The 19,854-nt window shown below is 42.7% G+C and overlaps 1 protein-coding gene across 2 annotated transcripts in view; it reads left to right on the plus strand.

The window, feature by feature from the left end:
* Positions 1 to 731: 731 nt before the first annotated feature.
* The window catches only part of AGXT2 (alanine--glyoxylate aminotransferase 2), a 44,925-nt gene continuing 25,802 nt past the window's right edge, over positions 732 to 19,854 (plus strand). Inside the window, exons 1-6 of one of the 2 annotated variants that reach the window (XM_033421284.2) lie at positions 732 to 970; positions 7,941 to 8,029; positions 9,280 to 9,464; positions 16,911 to 17,034; positions 18,511 to 18,605; positions 19,234 to 19,327. In XM_033421284.2, the coding sequence (XP_033277175.1) occupies positions 883 to 970; positions 7,941 to 8,029; positions 9,280 to 9,464; positions 16,911 to 17,034; positions 18,511 to 18,605; positions 19,234 to 19,327 (675 nt within the window). In that variant the 5' untranslated portion in view covers positions 732 to 882. The remainder of the gene's footprint in view (positions 971 to 7,940; positions 8,030 to 9,279; positions 9,465 to 16,910; positions 17,035 to 18,510; positions 18,606 to 19,233; positions 19,328 to 19,854) is intronic. The other variant, XM_004266011.3, reaches the window with a different exon arrangement.

Consider the following 19,854-nt stretch of genomic DNA (forward strand, 5'->3'; position numbering starts at 1 on the left):
TTTTAAAAAAAATGCATTCACCCCAAACAATAAACATTTTACAAGAATACATACCAACAAAAAGGTATATATTAAGCACACAAAATAGTTGTTTATGGAGATTAGGGGTGCAGGGGAGTCAGGAGCGACAAATGGGAATTTAAGAAATTAAAACATAATAGAAATAAAGCACCCTAACTCCTCAGCTCTCACCTTCTTGCCTTATTCAGATACCTAAGGGGATACGCAGCTGTCCAGAGCCGTCCCTAGCTTTTTGGTGCCCTTCTCCTTTCCCGTGGACTACCTCCTTCCCCATTATGCCTCTTGTCTTCCTTCAAGACCCCCAGTACGAAAACCAGTGTCTTTACCCATTTAATTCACGGATATCTTCCTTCTCGCTCTCTTTTTCACTCCTCTCCTTTCTAAGTCTCTGACCCCTGCAACTATATCCTGACCCTTCCCCCAGGCCCATCACCACCCTTCCGCAGAGAGACTGTCACCCTGATGAGACCCCGATGGGACATAAAACTAGCAAAATAGCCAGAAGACCCCTTGCTTTGCCTATCTGCTGCAAAATAGCCAGAAGACCCCTTGCTTTGCCTATCTGCTGCAAAATAGCCAGAAGACCCCTTGCTTTGCCTATCTGCTGCAAAATAGCCAGAAGACCCCTTGCTTTGCCTATCTGCCTGCCTCCTCTTTTCTCTCTCCCTCCCTCCCTCCCTCCTTCCCTCTCTCCCACCTGCTTTCTCTTTCTGTCTCTTTGGGACCCGCTGGAAGTGGAAGCAGTAACCCCTCGGTTAGCTCCTCCCCTTCCATCCTAATCTCAAAGTCCACCTGGTCAGTGAGCAGTGGAGCCCTTCCTCAGACCTGCTTCCACGGGGATTTGCTCCCTGACTGCGAGAGATGACTCTAGCCTGGAGACATTTGCTGAGAGCTTTGTACCTGGAGACCTCAACTCCCAGGACTCCCAAGACACGCCCGTCCCCCAAAGGTGAGTGGAAACCAGAGGGACGTGGGTCAGCAGAGGGTCAGCGAGAGGGGAAGGGCTGAGCTCTGGAATTCTGGAATGTTAGACCCGGATAGGGTCTTAGAGACAAGTCCACTAAGACCTGTGAGCTAGACCTCACCTTGTCAGACCCAGTGCCCCCGTCTCCTGTCCAATATTTCCTAATGCTTCCTTTTGTCCTGAAATGAAATTCATGGATAATAAAACCTGACGATACACAATTTCAAAACAAAAACAGTCGCGGTAACATAAAGAAGAAAGAAAAAGAAAGCAATTCAAAATAGTAAAGTATTAACTGTAGTGTACAGATGCTTGAGGATAACTGTTTCAAAAAGCATAAAGCATCTACACAAATTGCCGCCAGGCCTCCGGAAAGTGGTGCCACCCCCTCAATCACCAACCAGGAAACAGCCTCAGAGAAGTGTAGTCATTTACCCAAAGTCACTGAAGCCAGGTTTAACCCTGAGTCCTCGTCTTCCGCTCAGACTCTCCTCTTTCTCCAGCAGGAACAGACCCGGGGCAGCCAGGTCTGGTGGCGGCTTCGCGTGCCTCTGTGTCCCTGATTTTTCACATCTGTCTTGTTTCACTAGGAGCCCACCACCTCCTCACCAATTTCCCTGCTGCAAACTCGAGCGTAAGTAGGCCTCTGCACACTGATGTGCCATAGTGGGACCCTGTGCCCCACAGACCCCGAACAAACACAGGAGACCCTTCTCCACTGCCCATCATGATCAATTTTATCTTCATTCTCTCCTCATCTTTCCTCTTCCTATCTCCTTCCTTCCTCTTCCAGTTGCTTTCTTCCCCCTTAACAACTGCAGTTCTTTGAAACGTAATACATATCTGATGCTTTAAATGCATTATCTCCTCTCATCTTCAACCAAACTTCTTAGGGAGTACTATTATCCCATCTCACAGATGAGGAGACAGAAGAATAAAGGATAATTAAGAAATTTGGTCAAAGGCAGAAACATAGAAGTGACAACTTGGGGTTCAAAGCCAGGTCTGTCTGGCTCCAAAGTTAGAGCGATTCCATCAGGCCCTTTCTTACCCACCCTTTTGGATTTGTCTTTTCCCCCAGTCATGGGTCTTTCGCCAGAACACTATTTAACCCCAGCATTTCCTGAGAAGGAGCTAGAATTATACCCAGAGTCTTATGCTTAGTAAAGAGGACGCTACCCTAAAAGTACCGGTTGTTGACAAAGTAAGAGAAAATGCCCTCTCTGCTGCCTCTTCCCCTTTCCTACCCCTGCCCTGAGGGTTGTGGAGCTGGGCTGATGGTGGGAGCAGGGTACGGGAAATGGCAGGTGAGGCTCGGTGCCTAGAGATCTTGATCAGCTCACTGAGGACCCCTTCACTTGGCTCCACCAAGGACACTACGGGGGGAAAGTAATCCTGCAAACCCAGCACACGTAGACATGGATGTCATACTTTTTACCTGGTCTTTCCAAAACCTTTGGGACTTGGCTTCTACTTTCTTACCTACTGTCCTAAATACCTCCCTGCTTGCTTGTCATCCAAACACACACTCATTGAACACACCCTTCTTAAGAATCTGCGGGGTGCAAATAGACATTAGGCAATAAGTATGTGAGCACCTACCACACACCTGAGCAAAACAAAATCTCAGCCCTTACGTATCCCAGTGGGGGAGACTGAGCATAAACAGATAAACAGGTAAATATGTAAAAGATGAAATCCAGTCGAGATACATGCTGTAAATCAAACCAAATCATGGTGAGGCAATAGAAAACTAAAATGGGTGGAGGGGGAGGCAGGGGCCAGGTTAGACAGGAAGATCACCTGGTGTTGAAAGCTGTCAGATATGCAAAAATAAAAATGTGTCACCGGACTTCCCTGGCAGTCCAGTGGTTAGGACTCCGAGCTTCCACTGCAGGGGGCGAGGGTTCAATCCCTGGTTGGGGAACTGAGATCCCACATGCCGCATGGTACAGCCAAAGAAAAAGAGTATGTCACAGTCCTTGTAGAACACCTGCATGTATATTATGTGATGTATGTGTGCATACAATGTCCAGCCTTACCTCTGTTTGATAGGCACAATCACTTTAGGCTGACTATGTCCACAAAGTTACAGAAGCAATTTGCTTTCAGGATAAAAGAATGGAGAAAATATCTCAGCCATGCCTTCTTTCTTACTAATTAGCTAAAGATCATTAAATTTATAACATGTCTAGGCAGGTGGGGTGTATGCTCAAACATACCATGGTGCTATCACCTGCCTTCTCTCCCACAAGGAGGGGTGCACAGGAGGGCAAGTGGATTGCAAATAACACCCATTTCCACCTGAGAAACATCCCAAGCCTCCTGCAAAGCGTTTTCTAAGAAAACCATTCAAATTAGCCCTAAGGGTAGGTGTCCCGCCTGCCCCTCCAGGCCATCCTTGCTGCCATCTGCGGACTGACCTAAGCCCAGCGGAGGGCCAGGAGGGGCTCAGAGAAGGCCTGCTGCCAAAGGTACCAAAGGATGGATGCCGCCACCAGCCTGGGAATCAGGCAGAGCTCTTGCTGGTGAACAATGGCAATTGGCCCTGGTTTACTTAGGGAAAAGGACATTTATTGGAAGGATACAGAGGGAAGGTGGGAGGGGCTATAAGAATCAATAGGAAGGTGAGGAGGTGGGCAGGACTGGACTTGCAAAGGTACCAGGGAAAGCCCCATGGAAACAGCAGGAACTCCAGGCAGGAACAGCCTCGGAAGCACATCATGGCTCTAATGAGGACCTCCAGCTACTCCCTCCATCCAGGTCCTTTGCTCAAGACTTCAGATCCAGAAGCAGGGACATCCGATTCAGATGTGAGACCTTCAGAGGTCTCACGCCCTACCCTTGGCTTCCCTGGCGGGAGACAGGCAGCTGGTATTATTATCCGGTCACTTAGAGCACACAGTTCAATCAAGGATGAGCATCCTCCGTAACTTCCTGCAGACTGTGGGGCAGTTTATGAAGGGAGAAAGGAGGTGGCCTCAGGCCCTCAGCCCCATGGGGGGTGAGGGTGGGACCTCAAAACTGCGAACACCTCACGTTTAATCACGGCCTCAGCTCTAAGGTGAGTGATAAAATCTTCTTCTCCTAACTCGCTGGCTAGCCCGTGTATCAGATGAGATACCCAAAGTGACAAGCTTTTTTAAAGTGACCTAATATGCTATGCAGAAATAAGGCATCGTTAGCACTTTAATAAATTCCCTTAATGTTCTATCAGGTATGCCCATTGTGTATTTTCAAATATTTTATAACCTTTTTTTTATTTGAAAGAGTCACAGGCTCTTAACAAATACCCACCCTGTGTTGAAAGTTGGTTGTGGATATTAGAAAAATCTTCGTCATTACAAAGAGAATTTCCCCTAGAATTTTCAAATGCCTACAGACACGGATTTCTCTCACTTACCTTGCCCAACAGGTTTTCACTGTTTGATACTATGATCTGGGGGGAAAGAACACAGAGCTAAGGTGACTTGTCTGTTGTGGAACGCTGTTGGTGAGAATTAGGCAGCCGGAAAATTAAATCTAGTTACCCGCTTGGCAAGAGTGGTGGTGGTTTCCAAACCAAACCATCTTTTTATTTGAAGTAGAGCTGGTTTACAATATTGTATAAGTTTCAGGTGTACAGCAAGGTGATTCAGTTCTACATGTATCTTTTTTTTCAGATTCCTTTCCATTACAGATTATTACAAGATATTCAATATAGTTCCCTGTGCTATACAGTAAATCCCTGTTGTTTAGCTATTTTACATATAGTGATGTGTATCTATTGATCCTATGCTCCTAATTTATTCCTCCCCCTCCCCACCCCAAAGGCCACCTTTAAATGTCTTGAGTTGTTCAAATGAATTGAGTGGAAGTTGATGAATTTAATGAAAATCATTAGCTGTCATCCATGTTCAGCATCAGGCTTAAAAAGGCAACATCAGACCAGCCAAAATGATAAAAGAGAGACAAAAAAATGTCTATGCTGAAATAGACGTGGGACTCAGTTTTATGAACCCATATTTCAGTTCTCCCTTCCCCGACCCCCTTGGTGCTGTCTTCTCCCCACCACCACTAGCCCCACACTCCCGGGCCCCAGGCGTGCAAACAGGCAGGTGCACACACGCGCACACACAATTTCCAGGAGCCCAAGGGAAGCTTTATCAACCTCAACTCTATGTCATCCTCAAAACATAGGCTATTTTGAATAAAGAATGCAGGCAACCATCAACATGTTTAGGTTTGAATTTCTTCCAGCAAATAATGAAAACGGAAGCATTTTCTTTCTTTTTGTCAATCAACTATTATATGTACTGTTATTTTTGAGTTTGGATTATTTAGTGAGAGAGGTTTTCAGCTGTTTGAAGATGTTGTCTAGACTTTTTTCCTTTTTTTATCAGAGTACAGTTGACTGACAATACTATATTAACTTCACGTGTGCAACATAGTGATTCAATATTTTTATAGATATACTCCATTTAAAGTTATTATGAAATACTGGCCTTATGCCCTGTGCTGTACAATATATCCTTGTACCTTATTTATTTTATACACAGTAGTTGTACCTCTTCATCCCCTCCCCCTACCTTGCCCCTCCCCCTGATCCCTCTCCCCACTGGTAACCACTAGTTTGTTCTCTATATCTGTGAGTCTGTTTCTGTTTTGTTATAGTCATTCATTTGTTTCATTTTTTGGATTCCACATACAAGTGTGAGATGTAATCGAGACTTATTTCACTTACTGACTTATTATTTTTCCTACTTGCTTGCTAATCTTCCTTCCTTCCATCCTTCCTGAGAGCAGAATTTTTATGTATTTCATTTTGAGCCCTCATTCAACCATCATATTCCTATCAGTTTGGTGAACAAACAAATGCATGAATGAATATACCTAACTTGACCATTTAAAATTCAAGATTTTCTTTATCAAATTTTTCCAACTCTCTTTCTACCCCCTCCAGACTACTTTCATAATTTCCTGTAACTTTGGAGTCAAGAGACCTTTCAGCCTCCTCAATGGGTAACTCCAATTTTGCAGAAAGGAAAATGAGACTGCGGGAGTGAAGAGAATTCGAATTCTTAGAAACACTCAGAACTTTTTCCCCCATATCAGAACAGTAACTAATGTAGAGAGACACAATGAAAAGCTTTTGAAAATGTGGAATTCTCAGAAAACTTAGCCATTATTTTTTGGGTCATTTCTATGTATGGATAGCCAAAAGCAACTTGCTTTTAAAGTAAGAGCAAATGAACAACATTTGTGATTATTTAGAGCAGAAAAGTGGATGAGTTTTCTCTGAAAGAAAGAGAGTCAGTGTCATTACTTTCCAGATTCATTTAAAAACACAATTGCTCATTGTGTTTCTCAGGAGGGTGACTTTATAGCCACACAAAACACCAACATTACATCCATGGATTCAAACCTTCATGCTGAACAAGAGACATCATTTCCTCAGCTCTCTCCACCTGTAAAATTTTCTCGATACTGACCTTGAATCCTAAAAATTAGCAGCATTCTTTTCTAAGAGTACTTATAAGGTTTCTAGATAGCTCTTCCAGCTCCAATGTTCTCTGATTCTATTATTCCATCCCACTGCTATAGAGAGGTCAAAATCTGTGCTGCCAGAGGAGGATGGAGGTGGGCAGCGAATGAGCGAAACGGTACCAGGCTGGGAGTCAGAAACTGGGAGTTTTGTTCTTGTTCTGCAGCTAACTAGCTTGGTGATCTTAAACAAATTAATTTACCACTTTAGGCTGGTTTCTACATCTATAAAATGAGCACTTTGACCCCCCCACACACACACACAAAAAATCTAAGCTTCCTTCTAGCTCCAAATATTTAATGATTCCTCTGGCCCAGCTTATCTTTTCTTTGCCACGGTCTTGTGTTGTCATGGACTTCAGGTTGTGTTTTACAGGAAGGTTTTGTCTTCCAGATCTCCTTGCATGTATTTATTATCATAGTACATGGCCTAGCACCTCTCTCTCCTCATGCTCTACAAGAATAGTCAAAAGCCATTTGTTCTTTGTTTATTGGAGCCAACCCAGTACTGGGAACTGGGCTAGGCACTGGGATTCAGGGACTAGGAAGGTCAAAGCTTAGAAAGCACCTCTATTGACAGAGAATGGACTCCTGCAACCCCCGGCCCTGGCAGAAGTTTGAACTGAACAGAGAATTACAGTCCATACAGGCAGCAGAGGGAGGAACTTCCCAGGCTTGTGAGGGACCCAGGTGGGAGAAACCATGACTTCCCCCATATCCTCTGTGCCTTTCCTGACTAGATTTGAGAGGACCTCCCTTTTTTTCTCCAGAAAATTCATTATTTTTTAATTTTTAATTTTATTGAAGCATAGTTGATTTACAATGTTGTGTTAATTTCTGCTGTACTGCAGTGACTCAGTTATACACATATATTCTTTTACCTATTCTTTTCCATTATGATTTATCACAGGATATTGAATATAGTTCCCTGTGCAGTGCAGTAGGACCTTGTTGTTTAAGAAAATTCATTATTAATATACCTCAGTTTGGGGCCTGCGCTCACTGGCCTGGTGACGTCAGAGGCTGGAAAACTCCACCATCCATGCCGCTCATTGCCTCCGTTTTGAATATGCAGACTTCGTAACTGAGATGCACCTGCGCAGAGCACCAATTACCTCACCTACTTCCCTACCTGCGATTACCTTTCCCCACATCTAAGACCACCCTGCTTATTCCATAAATATCCCAACTGGGGAGGCAGTTCTGAGACTTGTCCTCCAGTCTCCTCGCTTGGCTGCCTTGTGAGTAAAACTCTTTCTGAGCTGTAAAAAAAAAAAAGATACCTCAGTTTTAAATCCAAAGGCTGATTTAAATAAGAAATAAACAAAAGTGCCTCAGGACTTTGATTCAGGTAACTATAGATGATTCTTACGAACGTGCCTGTGTGATGTTTAGCTGAGGACACTAACACTTCACTTCACTTCACTTTCAGTAGGTGCTTTCTGGACCTCTGTAACCAAGCTCGGTCTTCATACAAAGCCCAGCATGCCTCCGTGTGACTTCACACCTGAAAGATACCAGGTGAGAGTAAGAGCTTTGGGAATACCCCAGCGAGGTGGTTCTTCCTGGGAGGCCTCAAGTAGTTGCTTCCTCAAGAAGGACCCACAGACGGCCCTGCCTGCCACTGAGCCATCCGTCTCAGATGTCCTATCCCTTAAGTCACTGGGAGCATCTGAACTCTCACCCCATTCAGTGGCATTGCAGGAGTTGGTGTGTGTGTGAGACAGAGACAGACAGAGGCAGAGATGGAGAGACGAAACAGAAGGAGACAGAGAATACAAGGAAGAGACTGTCCATGACAATATATGTATCCCAGGGATGTAGGCATAGATGCACACACACAAAGAAATACATAGATCACAAATGTGAAGGCTCACGTTTTATTCTATCTCCTATGTCAATGCATAATCTGACCTTCCTGAGTCCTCCACCAAAAAATATAAAGTTATCATTTTGCTCTCAGGCTAATAAATATTGGACTCATTCTCTCTCTCTCTCTCTCTCTGTGTCTCTGTCTCCCTCTCTCCCCAACACCCCTTCATCCTACATAATATTCATAAGTTAGAAATTGTAGAATTAATAGAGTCAGGAGGGACCCACGGAGAGGAGAACTATAGGACAGAGGCTTTGTAATTAAAGACATAAGCACCACAAGCACTTCATTGTTTGTTTTTTTCTGCTTTTTTTTTTCTTTTTTTTTTTTCCGGTACCCAGGCCTCACTGTTGTGTCCTCTCACGTTGCGGAGCACAGGCTCCGGAAGCGCAGGCTCAGCGGCCATGGCTCACGGGCCCAGCCGCTGCGCAGCATGTGGGATCTTCCCGGACCGGGGCACGAACCCGTGTCCCCTGCATCGGCAGGCGGACTCCCAACCACTGTGCCACCAAGGAAGCCCAATTCTTTTATTCTTAAAAAAAAAAACACATTACTTCAGACATTTACTTCCAAAGTCTTTTACTTTTTTTCACAGCTAGAATTAACTCAAAGCCAAGGCTTTCCATTGAGAGGTAGAAAATTCCAGCCCCCTTCTCCATGTTTGATCTACAAAGGGATTAAAGGGCCACATGAATAATTTCCTCCACTTGAGAGGAAGGACCTGGGTGTCTGTCCCACAAGGAGGTCACTGGGAAAATAGCTGCCCTGATGAGCAAGGGCAGCAGCCCTGTGCCGGGGTGGTGGGAGGCCAGGCACTGCTATATGGACCTGCTAGTGATGTTGTAAGCAGTGTGGGGATAAGGAAGACGTTAAATGCTTAAATCTTGCCTACCTACAGTCCCTTGCCTATAATCGAGTCCTGGAGATCCACAAGCAACATCTTTCTCCTGTGCTGACGGCCTATTTCTCAGAGCCCTTGTTGCTCCACCAGGGGCACATGGAGTGGCTCTTTGATTATGAAGGAAACAGATACCTGGACTTCTTTTCTGGGATTGTCACTGTCAGTGTTGGTCACTGCCACCCGTGAGTATGCTTAAAATTCTGGGATTTTCACGCCAGAAAAATATACGATAAACAGGCTAATGATCATGTTCATGACTCAGAACCTCAGTTCAGAGGGGCACTTCAAGATGGCGGAGGAGTAAGACGTGGAGATCACCTTCCTCCCCACAGATACACCAGAAATACATCTACACGTAAAACAGCTCCTACAGAACACCCACTGACCGCTGGCAGAACACCTCAGACTTCCCAAAAGGCAAGAAACTCCCCACGTACCTGGGTAGAGCAAAAGAAAAAAGAATAAACAGAGACAAAAGAATAGGGACGGGACATGCACCAGTGGGAGGGAGCTGTGAAGGAGGAAAGGTTTCCACACACTAGGAAGCCCCTTCATGGGCGAAGACTGCGGGTGGCGGAGGGGGGAAGCTTCGGAGCCGCGGAGGAGAGCACAGCAACAGGGGTGCGGAAGGCAAAGCGGAGAGATTCCCGCACAGAGGATCAGGGCCGACCGGCACTCACCAGCCTGAGAGGCTTGTCTGCTCACACACCGGGGCGGGCGGGGGCTGGGAGCTGAGGCTCGGACTTTGGTCGGAGCTCCTGGAGAGGACTGGGGTTGGCAGCGTGAACACAGTCTGCAGGGGGTTAGTGCACCACGGCTAGCCGGGAGGGAGTCCGGGGAAAAGTCTGGACCTGCCGAAGAGGCAAGAGACGTTTTCTTCCCTCTTTGTTTCCTGGTGCGCGAGGAGAGGGGATTAAGAGCGCTGCTTAAAGGAGCTCCGGAGACGGGCACGAGCCGCGGCTAAAAGCGTGGACCCCAGAGACGGGTATGAGACGCTAAGGCTGCTGTTGCCGCCACCAAGAAGCCTGTGTGCGAGCACAGGTCACTATCCACAACCCCCTTCCAGGGAGCCTGTACAACCCGCCACTGCCAGGGTCCCGGGATCCAGGGACAACTTCCCCGGGAGAACGCACGGCGCGCCTCAGGATGGTGCAACGTCACGCCGGCTTCTGCCGCCGCAGGCTCGCCCCGCACTCCGTACCCTTCCCTCGCCCCCCGGCCTGAGTGAGCCAGAGCCCCCTAATCAGCTGCTCCTTTAACCCCATCCTGTCTGAGGGAAAAACAGACGCCCTCCAGCGACCTACATGCAGAGGCGGGGCCAAATCCAAAGCTGAGCCCCTGGGAGCTGTGAGAACAAAGAAGAGAAAGGGAAATCTCTCCCAGCAGCCTCAGAAGCAACGGATTAAAGCTCCACAATCAACTTGATGTACCCTGCATCTGTGAAATACCTGAATAGACAACGAATCATCCCAAATTGAGGAGGTGGACTTTAGGAGCAACTGTAGACTTGGGGTTTGCTTTCTGCATCTAATTTGTTTCTGGTTTTATGTATATCTTAGTTTAGTATTTAGAGCTTATTATCATTGGTAGATTTGTTTATTGATTTGGTTGCTCTCTTCTTTCTTTGTTTTTATTACTTTTAATTTTATAATTTTTAATAATTTTTTATTTTAATAACTTTATTTTATTTCCTTCTTTCTTTCTTTTTTTTCCCTCCATTTTCTTCTGAGCCATATGGTTGACAGGGTCTTGGTGCTCCTGCCAGGTGTCAGGCCTGAGCCTAGGAAGTGGGAGAGGTGAGTTCAGGACACTGGTCCACCAAAGACCTCCCAGCTCCATGTAATAACACACGTCAAAAGCTCTCCCAGAGATCTCCATCTCAACGCTAAGACCCAGCTCCACTCAACAACCAGCAAGCTACAGTGCTGGACACCCCATGCCAAACAACTACCAAGACAGGAACACAAACTGATGCATTAGCAAACAAGCTGCCTAAAATCATAATAAGCTCATGGACACCCTAAAACACACCACCAGACGTGGTCCTGCCCACCAGAAAGACAAGATCCAGCCTCATCCACCAGAACACAGGCACCAGTCCCCTCCACCAGAAAGCCTACACTACCCACTGAACCAACCTTACCCACTGAGGGCAGACACCAAAAACAACAGGAACGATGAACCTGCAGGCTGTGAAAAGGAGACCCCAAACACAGTAACTTAAGCAAAATGAGAAGACAGAGAAATACACAGCAGATAAAGGAGCAAGGCAAAAACCCACCAGACCAAACAAATGCAGAGGAAATAGGCAGTCTACTTGAAAAAGAATTCAGAGTAATGATAGTAAAGGTGATCCAAAATCTTGGAAATAGAATGGAGAAAATACAAGACACGTTTACCAAGGACCTAGAAGAGTTAAAGAGCAAACAAACAATGATGAACAACACAATAAATGAAATTAAAAATTCTCTAGAAGGAATCAAGAGCAGAATAACTGAGGCAGAACAACAGATAAGTGACCTAGAAGATAAAATAGGAGAAATAACTATCACAGACCAGAATTAAGAAAAAGAATGAAAAGAATTGAGGACAGTCTCAGAGACCTCTGGGACAACATTAAACAAACCAACATTCGAATTATAGAGGTCCCAGAGAAGAGAAAAAAAAAAAGGGACTGAGAAAATACTTGAGGAGATTATACTTGAAAACTTCCCTAATATGGGAAAGGAAATAGTCAATCAAGTCCAGGAAATGCAGAGAGTCCTATACAGGATAAATCCATGGAGAAACACACCAAGACACATATTAATCAAACTATCAAAAGTTAAATACAAACAAAAAATATTAAAAGCAGCAAGGGAAAAGCAACAAATAACATACAAGGGAATCCCCATAAGGTTAACAGCTGATTTTTCAGCAGAAACTGCAAACCAGAAGGGAGTGGCAGGACATATTTAAAGAGTTGAAAGGGAAAAACCTACAATCAAGATTACTCTACTCAGCAAGGATCTCATTCAGTTTCAAAAGAGAAATTAAAACCTTTACAGACAACCAAGAACTAAGAGAATTCAGCACCACCAAACCAGCTCTACAACAAATGCTAAAGCAACTTCTCTAGGCAGGAAACACAAGAGAAGGAAAAGACTTACAATAATAAACCCAAAACAATTAAGAAAATGGTAATAGGGACATACATATCAATAACTACCTTAAATGTAAATGGATTAAATGCTCCAACCAAAAGACATAGACTGGCTGAATGGATACAAAAACAAGACCCACATATGTGCTGTCTACAAGAGACCCACTTCAGACCTAGGGACACATACAGACTGAAAGTGAGGGGATGGAAAAAGATATTCCATGCAAATGGAAATAAAAAGAAACCTGGAGTAGCAATACGCATCTCTGATAAAAGAGGCTTTAAAATAAAGACTATTACAAGAGACAATAAGAACACTACATAATGATCAAGGGATCAATCCAAGAAGAAGATATAACAATTGTAAATACTTATGCACCCAACATAGGAGCACCTGAATACATAAGGCAAATGCTAACAGCCATAAAAGGGGAAATTGACAGTAACACAATCACAATAGGAGATTTTAACACCCCACTTTCACCAATGGACAGATGATCCAAAATGAAAATAGATAAGGTAATGCAAGCTTTAAATGACACATTAAAAAAGATGGACTTAATTGATATTTATAGGACATTCCATCCAAAAACAACAGAATACACATTTTTCTTTAGTGCTCATGGAACATTCTTCAGGATAGATCATATCTTGGGTCACAAATCAAGCCTTGGTAAATTTAAGAAAATTGAAATTGTATCAAGTATCTTTTCCGACCACAATGCTATGAGACTAGATATCAATTACAGGAAAAGACCTGTAAAAAATACAAACACATGGAGGCTAAACAATACACTACTTAATAACGAAGTGATCACTGAAGAAATCAAAGAGGAAATCAAAAAATACCTAGAAACAAATGACAATGGAGACACGACGACCCAAAATCTATGGGATGCAGCAAAAGCAGTTCTTAGAGGGAAGTTTATAGCAATAAAATCCTACCTTAAGAAACAGGAAACATCTCAACTAAACAACCTAACCTTACACCTAAAGCAGTTAGAGAAAGAACAATAGAAAAACCCCAAAGTTAGCAGAAGGAAAGAAATCATAAAGATCAGATCAGAAATAAATGAAAAAGAAATGAAGGAAATGATAGCAAAGCTCAATAAAACTAAAAGTTTGTTCCTTGAGAAGATAAACAAAATTGATAAACCATTAGCCAGACTCATCAAGAACAAAAGGGAGAAGACTCAAATCAATAGAATTAGAAATGAAAAAGAAGAAGTAACAACTGACACTGCAGAAATACAAAGGATCATGAGAGATTACAACAAGCATTTATATGCCAATAAAATGGACAACCTGGAAGAAATGGACAAATTCTTAGAAAGCACAACCTCCTGAGACTGAACCAGGAAGAAATAGAAAATATAAACAGACCAATCACAAGCACTGAAGTTGAAACTGTGATTAAAATTTTAATCTTCCAACAAACAAAAGCCCAGGACCAGATGGATTCACAGGTGAATTCCATCAAACATTTAGAAGAGAGCTAACACCTATCCTTCTCAAAATCTTCCAAAATATAGCAGAGGGAGGAACACTCCCAAACTCATTCTACGAGGCCACCATCACCCTGATACCAAAACCAGACAAGGATGTCACAAAGAAAGAAAACTACAGGCCAATATCACTGATGAACACAGATGCAAAAATCCTCAACAAAATACTAGCAAACACAATCCAACAGCACATTAAACGGATCATACACCATGATCAAGTGGGGTTTATATCAGGAATGCAAGGATTCTTCAATATACGCAAATCAATCAATGTGATACACCATATTAACAAATTGAAGGAGAAAAACCATATGATCATCTCAATAGATGCAGAGAAAGCTTTTGACAAAATTCAACACCCATTTATGATAAAAACCCTGCAGAAAGTAGGCATAGAGGGAACGTTCCTCAACATAATAAAGGCCATATATGACAAACCCACAGCCAACATTGTCCTCAATGGTGAAAAACTGAAAGCATTTCCACTAAGATCAGGAAGAAGACAAGGTTGCTCACTCTCACCACTCTTATTCAACACAGTTTTGGAAGTTTTAGCCACAGCAATCAGAGAAGAAAAGGAAGTAAAAGGAATCCAAATCTGAAAAGAAGAAGTAAAACTGTCACTATTTGCAGATGACATGATACTATACATAGAGAATCCTAAAGATGCTACCAGAAAACTACTAGAGCTAATCAATGAATTTGGTAAAGTAGCAGGATACAAAATTAATGCACAGAAATCTCTTGCATTCCTATACACTAATGATGAAAAATCTGAAAGTGAAATCAAGAAAACACTCCCATTTACCATCGCAAGAAAAAGAATAAAATATCTAGGAATAAACTTACCTAAGGAGACAAAAGACCTGTATGCAGAAAATAATATGACACTGATGAAAGAAATTAAAGATTATACAAATAGATGGAGAGATATACCATGTTCTTGGATTGGAAGAATCAACATTGTGAAAATGAATCTTCCACCCAAAGCAATCTACAGATTCAGTGCAATCCCTATCAAACTACCACTGGCATTTTTCACAGAACTAGAACAAAAAATTTCACAATTTGCATGGAAACACAAAAGACCCCGAACAGCCAAAGCAATCTTGAGAATGAAAAACGGAGCTGGAGGAATCAGGCTTTCTCACTTCAGACTATACTACAAATCTACAGTAATCAAGACAGTATGGTACTGGTACAAAAATAGAAATATAGATCAATGGAACAGGATAGAAATCCCAGAGATAAACCCACGCACATATGGTCACCTTATCTTTGACAAAGGAGGCAGGATTTTACAGTGGAGAAAGGACAGCCTCTTCAATAAGTGGTGCTGGGAAAACTGGACAGCTACATGTAAAAGTATGAAGTTAGATCACTCCCTAACACCATACACAAAAATAAGCTCAAAATGGATTAAAGACCTAAATGTAAGGCCAGAAACTATCAAACTCTTAGAGGAAAACATAGGCAGGACACTCTATGACATAAATCACAGCAAGGTCCTTTTTGACCCACCTCCTAGAGAAATGGAAATAAAAATGAAAATAAACAAATGGGACCTAATGAAACTTCAAAGCTTTTGCACAGCAAAGGAAACCATAAACAAGACCAAAAGACAACCCTCAGAATGGGAGAAAATATTTGCAAATGAAGCAACTGACAAAGGATTAATCTCCAAAATTTATAAGCAGCTCATGCAGCTTAATAACAAAAAAACAAACAACCCAATCCAAAAATGGGCAGAAGACCTAAATAGACATTTCTCCAAAGAAGATATACAGACTGCCAACAAACACATGAAAGAATGCTCAACATCACTAATCATTAGAGAAATGCAGATTAAAACTACAATGAGATATCATCTCACACCAGTCAGAATGGCCATCATCAAAATATCTAGAAACAATAAATGCTGGAGAGGGTGTGGAGCAAAGGGAACCCTCTTACACTGTTGGTGGGAATGTAAATTGATACAGCCACTGTGGAGAACAGTATGGAGGTTCCTTAAAAAACTACAAATAGAACTACCATATGACCCAGCAATCCCACTACTGGGCATATACCCTGAGAAAACCATAATTCAAAAAGAGTCATGTACCAAAATGTTCACTGCAGCTCTATTTACAATAGCCTAGAGATGGAAACAACCTAAGTGTCCATCATCAGATGAATGGATAAAGAAGATGTGGCACATATATACAATGGAATATTACTCAGCCATAAAAAGAAATGAAATTGAGCTATTGTAATGAGGTGGATAGACCTAGAGTCTGTCATACAGAGTGAAGTAAGGCAGAAAGAGAGACAAATACCGTATGCTAACACATATACATGGAATTTAAGAAAAAAAAAATGTCATGAAGAACCTAGGGGTAAAACAGGAATAAAGACACACACTAGAGAATGGACTTGAGGATATGGGGAGGGGGAAGGGTAAATTGTGACAAAGCGAGAGAGAGGCATGGACATATATACACTACCAAACGTAAGATAGATAGCTAGTGGGAAGCAGCCGCATAGCACAGGGAGATCAGCTCGGTGCTTTGTGACCACCTGGAGGGGTGGGATAGGGAGGGTGGGAGGGAGGGAGACGCAAGCGGGAAGAGATATGGGAACATATGTATATATATAACTGATTCATTTTGTTGTGAAGCAGAAACTAACACACCATTGTAAAGCAATTATACTCCAATAAAGATGTTAAAAATAAATAAATAAAAATAAAATAAAATCCCCAGCGCATAAATCTCCTTTTGAACACTCCTCTTGGTGAGGAATTCATTACATTTTGAGGCAACATATCCCATTGCCAGATACCTCTGGTGGTTAGAGAAACTCTTTCTTGTGTGGGGATGAAATCAGCCTCTTGAAACTCTTTGAGAAATAGCCGTGGGTTTGAGTTCAATGGCCTGTGTTGTGTTGGGAGGGACATGCCCGCTGGCACTGTGGGTAACTCTGCTCTTCTGTTTATCCAGGAAAGTAAACGCAGTGGCACAAAAGCAGCTTGGCCGCCTGTGGCACACAAGTGCCGTCTTCTTCCACCCTCCGATCCACGAATATGCAGAGAAGCTTTCAGCGCTTCTTCCTGAACCTCTGAAGGTCTGATGCTTCCAGTTCAAAGGGATAGGAGTCTCATGATCTCAGGGAAGCTGGCTTAGGAAATGAGAGTATGGGTGGGAATCAGGTCTGTTCTTTGAACATCCAAAATGAGTGCGCTAGTGGCCATATCGGAAAGCACTCTAGGAGAAGAAAGGAATTGATGAATTACTGGTGAAACCAGCCGATGTTCACTTCATCAGTTCCAAACATCTGCCTCTCCTTGGTCACTCTCCTCACCACCACATCTTTGCAGAAATCACTTAGCGGGAGCCCCAGGCTTCCTGACACTCTCCTCTGTGTTCCTCAGGAAGTTTTCATCTCTTTGCTCCACAGCCCCTCTGAAAAGTCATTGGAATTTCTTCTCTTTTTTTAAAACTTTTTATTTTATACTGGAGTAGAGTTGCTTAACTATGTTGTGTTAGTTTCAGGCATACAGCAAAGTGATTCAGTTATACATAACCATGTATCTATTCTTTTTCAAATTCTTTTTCCATTCAGGTTGTTACATAATATTGAGCAGAGTTCCCTGTGCTACACAGTAGGTCCTTGTTGGTTAACCATTCTTCTTTAACAAAGAGTGGAGCCATTTTTTTAGAAAATTAATATACCATTAAGTTCATTTGGTCTGAGATGCACTTTGATATTTTTGCTAAATGAGATGTTTTTCTGCGTCTGAAATGATTGAATTTTTTAACTGAGTTGAGATGTTGAAATGTTGGCCAAGGTTTTCATTTCAGGATTCAATGAGTTAATACATATTTAGAACAGTGCGCCCTACCTGGTGTTAGCTATTATGATCATCTTCCTGTATTATTTAGGTACCATATTTACTATGTTATCTTCAAGAGATGGAGGACGTTGCAAGAGCTGCAACCTCAGTTCAGGGCAGACACATGAGTAGATGATGATGGATGGATGAGTAGAGACGAGGAAGCCTGCAAGGGCACAGCCCTGGCCTCCCAGTCCCCGAGCCTGGAGGATCCAGTACCTTCAGTTCTCCCCTTTCTTTCAACCAGGATGAGCTGCACTTTTTTGTTTGTTGCTCATTTGTTTTAACATTCACAAACACCGAACAGGCTCCTCTAGGAGCCTGCCTTGTCTCAAGCCTTCAGAATCAGGTGGGGCAGTTCAGGTTCAAGAACCAAGAGACCTGGTCCTCAGATCCCCTCAGCCACTAAGCACTGTATGTCTCAGCAAGTCTCTCCATCTTAGCACTCTGCAGAGAATCAGGTAAAACCAATGAAAATCTGGAATATTTCACCACTCCGACAATCCCTTAGTCATTTTTGTATCTCTAGTGCTTAGCAGCTGCTAAGTGAATAGCTGTCGAATTAATATAGTAATTCAATGACGGGACTGCTGGTACGAAGGGAACTCTCCTTAATAATCAGAGGCTGGGATACACTGTTTTTAACAATTTCGAATGAATTGGGTAATCATGTGTCTCATGACCATGTGTCTTTTTTTTTTCTCCAGGTCATTTTCCTGATGAACAGCGGCTCAGAAGCCAATGACCTAGCCATGCTGATGGCCAGAGCACACTCAAATAACACAGATATCATTTCTTTCAGGTAACCACCCCTTGGAACATTCAACTTTAACATTGACTCACCCCAATATTACATGTTTATCTTTAAAATAAAGCCTAAAGCAGGAGAGGGGCTTTCCTGGGGTGTTTTTCTAATTTTAGATTTTAGGGTAGGGTCAGTCAAATGAATTTTGTGTCTGGATAACACCATCCAAATTGGCCTGATCCAAGGTAGGGGTCCCTGACCGAGGTAACCAAGAGTTTGGAGTCCCAGTTTTGTCATAGATTCTCCTATGGAATTAAAAAGAAGGTGACGTGACAGCTTTTTCACTTTAAAGATGTGGTATAGAAACTAACACACAACGTTTTTCATGACCTATGCTCCAATATAAGAGAAAAATTAAAGATTAAAATTTAAAAAAATAAAAGTTAAAAAAAAGGTATGGCATTGACTATGACCTATGTCAAATAGTGAATGATTGGTCTGCATCCCCAGAAGCTCATGACTTTGCCCTATGACACTGGGCCCACTTTCATCTCTGCTTATGGTAAGGAGCCATAGCCTGAATAGCCTACATGGACTTCCTTTTTTGTCCTACCCAGTGTTCCACAGGCCAGTGATCATAGAAAAGTAAGCTTAACCCAGTCCTCCCACTGTTTTCTGTCTGCAGAGGAGCCTACCATGGATGCAGTCCTTACACACTTGGCTTGACAAATGTAGGGTTCCACAAAATGGAACTCCCCAGTGGGATGGGCTGCCAATCAGTAAGTTTTGAGATTTTTGTCATATTTCTCTAAAAACTCCTGGGTGTGTGGAATCATTTATCAGATTTTCCAGGCATTAGGACTAGAAACTAATACAAATTAGCTTATATTACATAACCAAAATGAATCAGGGGCTCAATTTGACTTAATCGAATTAAAGACCATTTAAGGGAAATGTTTCTTAGGAAGACCTTCAGAGTCTGAGTAATAATTAATGACAGAGATTTTTTTAGTTTTCTTTTGCTTTTAAATAAAATCAAGTCAACTGCAAATAAATGCACTGAAATAACTTCCCAGAGCCTTGAATGCATAAAATTTCCATAGAGTCATCCCTGTACTCACCTTCTGTTCTCACTCACTGTTTCCACATTTTCAGCATCAGAATCAGATACCTAATTATTCTTATTCTTTCAGATGCCCTTACCGACCAAACTCTTGGGCAAATTGTTTCCAGGCTGACACTGAAATCAGTTTGCTTTGTAGAGTGCCCTCATAATTGACTTCCAAGAAAAAAAGTTATCTCTTCA

This window comes from Orcinus orca, chromosome 3, assembly GCF_937001465.1.
Source record: "Orcinus orca chromosome 3, mOrcOrc1.1, whole genome shotgun sequence".
Classification (NCBI taxonomy): domain Eukaryota; kingdom Metazoa; phylum Chordata; class Mammalia; order Artiodactyla; family Delphinidae; genus Orcinus; species Orcinus orca.